The sequence below is a fragment of the Musa acuminata genome, chromosome BXJ3-5 (assembly GCF_036884655.1).
Source record: "Musa acuminata AAA Group cultivar baxijiao chromosome BXJ3-5, Cavendish_Baxijiao_AAA, whole genome shotgun sequence".
Taxonomy (NCBI): Eukaryota; Viridiplantae; Streptophyta; class Magnoliopsida; order Zingiberales; family Musaceae; genus Musa; species Musa acuminata.
In genome coordinates, this window is record NC_088353.1 from 45,053,902 (window position 1) to 45,064,568 (window position 10,667).

The 10,667-nt window shown below is 45.0% G+C and overlaps 1 protein-coding gene across 8 annotated transcripts; it reads left to right on the forward strand.

Moving 5' to 3' along the window:
- The first annotated feature begins 1,869 nt into the window (after positions 1 to 1,869).
- Positions 1,870 to 6,766, forward strand: LOC103986450 (CBL-interacting serine/threonine-protein kinase 14-like). 8 transcript variants are annotated; one of them, XM_065151871.1, is made up of 4 exons: positions 3,557 to 3,788; positions 3,883 to 4,021; positions 4,380 to 4,453; positions 5,272 to 6,766. In XM_065151871.1, exon 4 carries the CDS (start codon positions 5,314 to 5,316, stop codon positions 6,619 to 6,621), a length of 1,308 nt encoding a protein of 435 aa, XP_065007943.1. In that variant the 5' UTR covers positions 3,557 to 3,788; positions 3,883 to 4,021; positions 4,380 to 4,453; positions 5,272 to 5,313; the 3' UTR covers positions 6,622 to 6,766. The 8 variants fall into 8 exon arrangements, with proteins under 8 accessions (XP_065007938.1, XP_065007943.1, XP_065007939.1 ...); XM_065151867.1 differs by having other exon boundaries at positions 3,883 to 5,079; positions 5,255 to 6,766; XM_065151868.1 differs by having other exon boundaries at positions 3,883 to 5,079.
- The last annotated feature ends 3,901 nt before the right edge of the window (positions 6,767 to 10,667 follow it).

Here is a 10,667-nt window from a genome sequence, read left to right on the forward strand (position 1 = left end):
AGTAAAAGTGTCGGTCGATCGGTTGACATGGATGCGGGGTCACTCATGCTCTTATTAATCAGCAGTAGTACACCACGTACGATTTGGAATTTGGTTTCTGATCTGATCTATGCCGTAAGTGCAGTGCATTAAATTGAAGTCACATGTTCGTTTCTTATTCTACGCTCGCAAGTTAATAAACGGAACACTCGTTGCTGAACACATCTAGCGGTCATTTATTCTTGGATGGAGAAGGAACGCCGGCTAAATGGCACAGTGACTATATATATATATATATATATATATATATATATATATATATATATATATATATCTGTGTGTGTGAGGCGTAAGACGTAACCTTGCATGGCGTTAACTCATCGTTTGATTTGATCCGCGTGGCGGACAGGGCAGGTAAGCGTGCGATCGTGTAATCTCCATCCCTCGAGCTGTTCTCGTGTCTGTGCGATCGTGTGCGGCGAGTACGAGATCCATAACATCTATTGTACCTTGTCGAATCGTTTCTGTCGAGATAAAGAGAGCGGTTGGACGCTTGAATCGAGGGAGCCATGTAGCGGTCAACTCCAACAGGCTTAACAATAAAACACACGTAAATGTTTGGGTCCCATGCATCACACGTCCGAATAGAATCCAAAACTCCGCCTTTGTTTGGCGTTTGGGCTGCTCAATCCTTATCGGTTATAATGTAATGGTGGAGTAGGGATGTTGGATCCATAAATCTGGCCCCCGGAAAAATGAGTTGGGATGGAGATGGTGATCCGAAATCCCACCTGGTTTGATGGTGCACGATAACCAGTCACCGCGAACATGGCATTTACTTGAATGAAAAAGGCGTCGAGAAGAAACGTGGAGGCCCTCCCTTCCATGGATGCAACAAAGAGACGAGGAAGTGTGCAGACAGAGAAAAGTCTAAATTGCACGATCAATCTCGTGTGTTGTGTAGAAGGGAAGTTGGGCTATTCGTGAGAGAAGCTATGGTGTATGAGGGAAGTTGGGCTCAGATCGGATCGCAGAAATAAACATTTCTACTCTTGTCGCTTTCGAGGAAATAGTGTGAAACCATTCTCGCTGGAGCAGCCGCTAGCCACGAACACGATGCAGGCGTTGACTAAATTAAACACCAGCCGCTAAAGTCCTTTAATCGACTGATCTGTGGTGACAGTCGCAACACGCATCTCCTTTCAAACAATTCAGATTCATCGTGATTTCGTCGTCCTTCTTGTCGGGATTAGAAGGAAGGAAAAAAGGACAGAGACATCCGGCCACAGGAAAAACAATGACACCGCAGTCAGAAGAAGAAAATATTTAATGATGGACGGTGAGATGTAGGGGAGTGTGGTGCAAGAATTGCCAACGATCAATCAAAAAAGCTAGCTTGGAGTGGAAGCGACCGCTGCCAACAATCCAAGTGGCATTGCCGCTGCCGGATAGACGTCGTCACCTGCCACCTCGTCCTTTTCACGTGCGCTCCATCAGCGTTTCAACGAAGAAAACAAATCTACCAGCAGCAATTTTTTTATTTTATTTTTATTTTTTTTATGACTTAATTGAGTTCATATACATATAGATATCCGGATGTGTATTGTGAAAATCCAAACACGGGGTTTCAATTTTCATGTATATATATTATGTTTATTATGAATTTTTATATAATACTCTTATCCTGAAATTTTTATCGTTGCATCTTTTTTGCACAGGGAAGACGTTTGTCACAGAATGAAAATTATGCAATATATCTTATTCACACACGAAAAGAATGAGTTCAGTTTATTCAATCAATTTGAGGAGGGTACATAAATAAATAAATATACATGATGATATTAAGAAAAGAACGAAACCAAATAAACGAACGACAGAGAGGAGAGTTTGAGAAATACAGGGATCGTTATCTACCGCAGAGAGAGAGAGAGAGAGAGAGAGAGAGAGAGAGAGAGAGAGACCCCCTCCTCTCCCTCCGTCCTGTCTCTCACGTGAGGGGACGACCGAGGTTGTCGGTACCCCGTCCCGGTAGCTATGCCGGATCACTCCGCCGACTACCTCGCGGGGGCGCCGTCACGCACTCACCATCCTCCTCCGCCTTCGTCTTCGTCGTCGATACGTAATTCTCCGTCTGCTGCGCCGTCTTCTCCTCTTCCTAGCCAAAGTGGCGGCAAGAAGGTGATCGTCGGGCCGTACGAGGTGGGGCGGCTGCTGGGTTGTGGAGCGTTCGCAAAGGTTTACCACGCGCGCCACACCGGAACGGGGCAGAGAGTTGCCCTCAAGGTGCTGTCCAAGCACAAGCTTCTGCGTTCCGGCCTCGCCGGCAACGTCCGCCGCGAGATCTGCGCCATGCGCCGTCTCTGCCACCCCAACATCCTCCGCCTCCTCGATGTCCTCGCCTCCCGCTCCCGCATCTACCTCGTCCTCGAGCTGGCCAAGGGCGGTGAGCTGTTCTCCCGCCTTACCGGCCGCGGCCGCTTGACGGAGGACCTTGCCCGCCCAATCTTCCACCAGCTCCTCTCCGCCGTCGCCTATGCCCACGTCCACGGGGTTTTCCACCGCGACCTCAAGCCCGAGAACCTACTCCTCCTCGACGACTCCCCCCACCCTCGCCTCAAAGTCTCCGATTTCGGTCTTGCCGCCATCGCCGACCAACTCCTTGTTCTTCCTCATCGCCACCTTCCCGATCGTTCCCCTCCCCTCTTCCGCACCATCTGCGGCACCCCGGCCTACGTCGCCCCTGAGGTCCTCTCCTGCCGCCCCTACGATGCTGCCAAGGCCGACCTCTGGTCCTGCGGCATTGTCCTCTTTGTCCTCGTCGCCGGCTACCTTCCCTTCAACGACCCCAACCTCATGGCCCTATACCGCAAGATCTGCCGCGCCGAGTTCCGGTGTCCCCGCTGGGTTTCCCCGGACTTACGCCGCCTCCTCGGCCGCCTTCTCGACCCCGACCCCGCCGTCCGTATCTCCGCCGCCGAGATCGTCCACGAGCCCTGGTTTCGCAAGGGCCTTGACGCCGACCGATTCGCCGCCGTGACCCGTCCCCATCGCCATGACCTTGACGGCCGCATCGCCTCCAAGATCGGCGACAGTGGCAGCGAGGAGGACCGCGACGGAGACCTCAACGCCTTCGACCTAATCTCCTTGTCCCCCAGCCTCGACCTTTCCGGTTTCTTCGCAGGGCTCGAGTTGGCGACGCCATTGCCGTGGAGGGAGAGATTCATCTCTGGCGATTCGGCGGAAGAGATCCTAGCCCGTGTGGAGGCTGCGGTGGCGGGCGAGGAGGGGATGACGGTGCGCCGGTTGGGCAAAGAGGGTCGTGCGGGCGCCGCGTTGGAGGGGCCCGCGGGGGAGTTGGTGGTGCTGGTGGTGCTACGACGTCTGAACAGGGAGTTGGTGATGGTGGAGATGGAGACGGGCATCGGGGACGGGAATGGAGACTTCTTGAGGGAGCGGCTCCGTCCGGCGCTCGGGGGCTCCGTCGGCGAACCGGACATTCGGGGTTCTGGGTCGACCGGCTCCGAACCGGATTTGGTTTTGTTCGACGAGCGGGACGAATCCAGCTCGATTAGCTCTTCATAGCAGCTAATGATGTCACTCACCAGGACTAAAATTATAAATGAGAGAACCACGTGTCCTGGTGACTGGACCATCACCCCAACAGTTGACATCGTCGATCCAGGCAGGATTCGTGACACGACACATATGTACACATTCCCTTGGGCTGTGTATTTAGGGGTTCATACACATACAAAATCACAACGTTGTCTTCCCTTGTGGCTAACGCTTATGATATTATGAGAAAAGAGGTAATCATTGTTGGTTTCTTTTTCATTTTATGATTTTTCAATAGGTCGGAAAGGTCGTTTATATGCAATAAAATATTATTTTTCTTTCTTGTAGGAGAATGGGTATATTATTGCTGTATTACGCAATCTCGGCTGAAAGATTTAGCATCGAATCTTTCTTTCCAAGCATTCGCTGCAGCACTGGGCGGGAGCGGAGCATCCAATTAACGACGTCTATGGAATTGCTGCAATAGGTATATGTATAAAGAAAATTACAAGCCCACATGTTAAACCTTCCGAAAGCTTGTTGCTTTTTTTATGTCTTCTTTCTTTTGGTAAATATAAGAGGAAGAAAATGTTTGGCACAAGCGGATAAAACTCTGGATATTGTTCTGTGGCTCTGAGAGAGGTAGCCCAACATGTAAAAAAGAATAGCAGACAAGAGTGATGGGCTGTACAGGCCGGCCGGAGAACAAGGGAGGGAGGGTAAGGGGTGGGTGGTGTGATGGCACGGCCATGCAGTGGGTGCTTCGGTGCTTCGTTTCTTTATGCAGTAAATACCAATACGACATCACATGTATGTCTTTTGCGTGTGTGCTTGACACATTTTAGGTTCAGCACGAGGAGGCGGAGGCTCGACCGGCCGCAGCTATTGGGAGTATCTTCCGGTGTGGCTGTGAGTCGAGGTGAGTGGTGGAACATCAGCCAGATTCTTCCGAGAACACCGATCGATGCGAGCATTAATGCACTGCTCACCAAGTGGGCGTTTAAAATAATGCTGGCGTCGTCGTTATTTAAACCCATCTTACCATGAAACCATGATCGTGTCTCGTCTTTCTTTGGAAAAGAAAATTTTACATTGCCGATCCATTAAATACAAGGTTTGCTTTTCCAACGTTTGTCTTTGATTTGAATTAACGTCCCATCGTGGTTCGGGTGGTACAGTGCTCCTCGGGGAAACCTCCACTTACTGTCCTCCATCTGCCGGAAACCAGGGTTCCTGTAACCAACGCACCGCCCGCCCGCCCGCCCGCCCATCCTCTTTGGCATCTCCACTCCGGACCAGTTCAGCAGCCGCAGTAGAAACACAGTACCCTCCTCCGCTTTCTCCATCCTGATCCTTCCCTGCGGCACCAATTTCTAAAACCCCAAGGCATTTGTCGCCGTGTTCCTTCTTTTCTCGTACCTTTCTTTGGCTCCACCACCCCTGAATCCTGCTCTCCGTGTCCATCTGTCGAAGGTTGTGCTTTTGCTTGGTTTCCTCCTCTCTTCTTCGGGCTGCAACTGACCTCGGCTGCCGGTTCTTGTTTTGGTAATATGTTGCTGCGTGTTCTTCTTTCACAAATCCGCTTCATTTATTTTCTTATTTCCTGCTAGTTTGGGGTTTTGGGACCCTACAAGTAGACTTTTGGTTGCTGCTCAACTGTTGATCTATCAAGTCCTCGATATGTTCCGTCGTCTCCACGGAAGTAAGACAAACCTTGCAGCTTTTTGACGTTTTCAGGTCTCTAAAGGAACAGTTGGCGTTTCTCTTCTCTTCAAATTCATGGATCATGTGGCACCACCGAGAACCAGCACGAGCTCCTCCGGGTCCGGCTTCCTCTTGTCAAAACTGTGCAAGCGGCGATCCGTCACCGTATCGTCCTACAACGACAACCCAAAACCTAACTACCGCTCTTCCAGTGCCGATGCTGGCACTGGCAATGGCCCCGATGATAACCGAGATGGTAAAGTGCATCCCCAGCCACTGGAGGAGCCTCTGACTAGAGTCTCCAAGTGCTCAGAAGAAGCTGTGATCTTGAAGCTATTCGATGCCATTACTGCCCTCAAGTGTGCTTATGTGCAGCTGCAGCAGGCCCATCTTCCTTACGAACCCAAGAAGATCAAGATGGCGGATGATGTCATGATGTCTCTGCTGGGGACCCTATCTAGTCTCCAGGAAGCTTACAGCTCTCGATCTGCGCTTCACTCGCAGATTCAGGACTGTCAGGGTGTGTTGGCACAGTTGCAATCCAAAGCGCGCATCAAGGATTCCGAAATCCGTCGACTGAGGTGGGAAATGGAGGAGTTGGAAACAGAAAACGCAGCGGTGGAGAAGATGGTTAGGCAAACAGAGAAGGTGGCGCTCTTCTATCCTAACTGGGAGGCGACACCCGCTCTGTTTTCCCGTGTCTGCAGATCCACTGCGAGATCCTTTCATGACTTTGCAAAGCCAGTTATTAGCTTGATGAAAGCTTCGGGGTGGGACCTGGATCGCGCCGTCAGTTCGCTCGACGATTCTCTTTTTTTCGCTCAGAGGGTGCACAAGAAGTATGCGTTGGAAGCATATCTGTGTCGGGTAATGCTCGGCAGGGCAGCTGAGGACGAAAGCGATCATGGGTTGAGCATGAATCAGTTGGATCGAGTGATGACTTCTCAGGAACCTTTTGATGCCGTGATGGAGGATCCTAATGGTTGGTTTGGTAAATATTGCCGAGCAAAGTACGCCCTGGCGGTGCCATCCAAGATGGAGCGCTCCTTCTTTGGGAATCTGGACCAGAGGTCATTTGTCATGAGCGGGGGGCATCCGAGGACTCCATTTTATGAGGCATTTGTGAGGATGGCCAGATGGGCTTGGGCGTTGCAGGTGATGGCCAACTCCTTTATTCCAAAGGCGGAGATGTTCTATGCCAAGAAAGGCCATGACTTCTCCAAGGATTTTATGGAGAGTGTAGCCGATGGAGTGATCTGCGAGGAGGAGGGAGGGGAGACGCTTGAAGTTGGATTTACGGTGACGCCAGGCTTCCGAATCGGCAGCACCATCGTGCGCTGCCGGGTCTATCCGTGCAGGACGGCGTCTTCCATCGACGCTTAAGCGCGTGTGCTTTTAACTAGTTTTATATATATATCAAGTGTGTGTGTGTGTGTGATATTGTTCTGCTTTCTAACTTGCAGAAGCGGAAACTATATATGATCGTACGTGTCAGCTCATACTATTTATATATTTTATATTTGCAACACTACTCTTTAACCTTTCTTCTACAACTTGCTACTCCCGTCCCATATAGCTCATGTTTCATGCGGTCGTCATGTTCGAGATGCTACGGAACCATAACAGTGTTAGTCCCCATCTTTTGATTTGATGATAGTCTACGTGCAGCAAAGCTATGACCGTAAGAACAGTTCGAGACAAAAGGGAAGAAGAATGAAGGCAAACCGAACCTCACACATTGTGATGTGTACTCATATTGAGAAGATGTAGCGAGGGATCGATCATCCGGAGAAAGAGCGTCGCTAGCTAGCGTCTCTGAAATAAATGTTCGTCGTCTTTAATTTCCTCCATATAATTTTTCCGAGCGTGTCGACCTTCTTGGGTTTCCCTTTGGTATCTTGTTCACGGATCTTCGCAGGTCTTGTTCCCTCCAAATTAACCTTCCTCCCCATCGCCTGCATATAAACGGAAGAAGGAATGGAACTAAAGGAGAAAGCCCAGCAACCAAACGCAGTGTCGTCGTGTCTCTGTGATTTATATATATCGAACTGCATTCGTCATGCAAACGAAATTTCGTAATATGTTTGTCGGTCTACTCATTTATCATTAGCGGCAAACAAAACGTTGCCGATGATGGCGAGTTAATTTTGTAGTGACTCGAGAATTTTCACCTGGTGATACGGTGCTCATCATGTCCTTCCTTCCTTAGAACAACAGCTAGCTATTGTTAGCTGATGTATGTCTGATGTATTTATCGTGACTAGAAAGTAAATTCTTTATTCGATCGTAATGGTTGCTCCAAGTGCTTTTTTGCTAGATACGTTCGGAGTCTCGTGCTTGCGTACCCTTGCTCGTACTTAAGAAGAAGATACATGCTTATTTAATTATGTAAAATATACTATAAATAGTATTAGATTCTAATTATGATTATGGATCAATAAAAGAAAAAAATAATTATGATACGATTCCTTGAGAGATTATTTTGATAAAAGGAACTTTCTTAATTATTTATTATAGATCATCAGTTCTCGCTTATAAATAGATAAGATCTCTTAAAGACTATATAAGATGAGATGATACGTGACGTAACATCATTAAGAGATTACATATCTTTTCTCATCTCTCATTTGTTTCTAATTCATCTCTCATAACAGTTATGTGAAAGATAATAAGAGAGGCAAAGACTAGTTTAGTTCTTCTAGCAGTTCGGCATCGTTGTAATTTTTGGATTGGACGACGGTGTGATTATAGATCATACGAAGGTTTTCGAAATAACATTCATATCTAATTATTTGATTTTAATTAATGGTATTAAAATTTTTTTTTGTATAATAGCATAATTATAAATTTTTTATCCTAGCAATTAGTATCAGTCATGTTATGAAATAAATCGAATACCTCATATCATAAAAATATAAGCATAAAAACCATGATTATGCTATTATTATAATGATACTATCATGTAAAAAAATTTAATGCTAAAAATTAAAATAAAATAATGATTGATCAAATATATGATACATACCTTTCGATGCTAATAAAAAAATCTTTATTTGATTTGTAGGTGCACCGTCATCATATTCGAAAGCTAAAACGATGCTAATCTACAAGAAAGGCTAGACTCTTCTTCTCTCTTCACATCTTTCATAGGACTACTATGAACAATGAATTAGGGACAAAAGAGATATGAGAGAAGATATGTAATCTCTCGATGACTTCATATGACTGAGGGGAGACGAGGGAATATCTATAATATCTCAATAACGTCACATCATATATCCATATTGAGTCCCTAGAATGTTTTATCTATTTATAAGCGAGAGCAGGGGGGTTTAAGAGAAATAATTAAAAGAATCCCTCTTATCAAGATTATCTTATAACGAATCAAATATAATTGGACTTCATTCCTATTGATCGATAATAATCTAATCAAATCTATAATTTATCTTATATAATTAGATAATGCTACATAATATAACATTTTCTCACTTTGCCCATTAATTAGTAAGATATTAAAAAAATAAAAAATAAAAATAAATAAAAGTACAATTTATTTAAGAATAATTTTACTTAATTGGATTCTGAAATTTTGAAAATGTATTTTACATATGTGCATAATTTTTTTTAAATAGGCCAATAAATCTAATAATCATAATAATACTATATTAAGTTTGATTACCAATACGAGTCGTAGCGATTGCATGTAATTAATGTCACACTTTTTTTTATGTACCACTAGAAGAAAGTAAAAAATGTGAATAAGTATATGCATTATCATGTTAGTCCTTCTTGATATTATATTAGTCTTTCTTGATATAGTAAAAAATAACTCTTATAATTTATTTTGTCAAGGTAATCCTATTATCACATTCAACTGTATATGCATAAATGTGAATAAGATAATAGAAGTAAATAACTTTAGTTACGTAAACAACAATGCCAATTATATATAGATATTAGAGTTATCCAAAACTAAAACACTAGAAGACTAAACAAAATTAATAAGATATTTGAAAGGGATGAAAGATTATATTCTTATAATCTTATACTCCACTGGATTTATCAACGAGTTAACATCGACGATGATAAAGACTCAAAGAAATCCTTATACTCCACTGGACTTATCAACGAGTTAGCAAGTGAGAAGTTTAAGATAATGAAAAGTATCGAGCGTGGATTCAGAAACAATGAAGGCGAATATTAGAGCATCCCATCGTAGACTCACCGTGGCGAGGGAATGATGTCGTCCTTTGGGTTCGTTAAGGACCCTAAAATCGAAATGGAAATCCACATTCGGCGACTTTGACTTGAGCTTAGTCACACAAACAAATATTGGGGGCGGGGCGGGTCGGGTCTGCTGTTGCCCTGCCCGTTTGCCCCACTAATTTGGGTATTTTGAGATGAAATCGTGGATTCACTCTCCCACACCTCGCCGCCAAACCAAGGAACATCTCTTTCCCCTCGAATCCGTGTTCCACAAAGATACCGTGATTTTTCATTTTGTTAATTTGTTTTGCTTTCGCTTTGATCTCAAAATTATGTTTACCTTCTCTCTCTCTCCACGCTGTTGCTCCTCTCACAAAAAAGTAGTGATTTAGGGTGGGTTGATGACGCAGGTTTAAGTTCATGGTAGTTTAAGGCTTCATGCATCGATCGAGTCGTCTTTACAAGAAGAGCAGTTGCATTGAGCTAATCGTATCCCGGATAAAGAAAGAAGAAGGAGATGAATTTTCAGAAGCGTACCGCCGCTGTGTATGGATGGCCAACTGTTCGATTACAGTAGCCTGCACTGCAATCTTGAAAGCGGACAGCCTAACAATAACTATTCATTCCATTATGGTAAGTGAAAGAAGGTGTGCAGCACCACCGGGCGGGGCTGGGCGTGACCTCGGTTTTTAATGCTAACTAAACAAACGAATCCCTGCTTGGATTTTCTACTTATTAGCTGCGATCTGCATCGCAGGGTTTCGACATTGATTATTGTTGAAATAAGTAGAACCTGTTTGTTGGATCTTACACTATCTATCGTTAGACGGAAAGGTGTCCGAGCCTAATGATCAAGGAAAAGGAAGCATAAGACGCATTGGAGCGAAGAGCAGCCCAAACTCAGGGACAATACGGAGACAGCAAACAGATAAGACAACGATGGATCGAGAGAAAAAAACATCAAAGGTTCTGCCGGGTCCTCCTCCGAGAGAAAGGCTCGGCACGGCGATCAATGACAAGTCCTTTTCGGAAAGCCATTACAAAAATAAAAGCACCGCGACCATTTCAATGACAAGTTTTTTTTTTTATTTTTATTTTTTTATTGTCTTCTTTTTTTTAGATACAAAATGCAAATAAATACATTGGGGTCGTCGGTATATCCTGTATTTTCATCTATCTATCTATATATGCATTATTACAAGGAAAACATACTTGATTATCGC

Bases quoted from the DNA above. Each gene is read 5' to 3' on its own strand.
- LOC103986450 (XM_065151866.1), top strand. From the start codon at position 2,014: ATGCCGGATCACTCCGCCGACTACCTCGCGGGGGCGCCGTCACGCACT.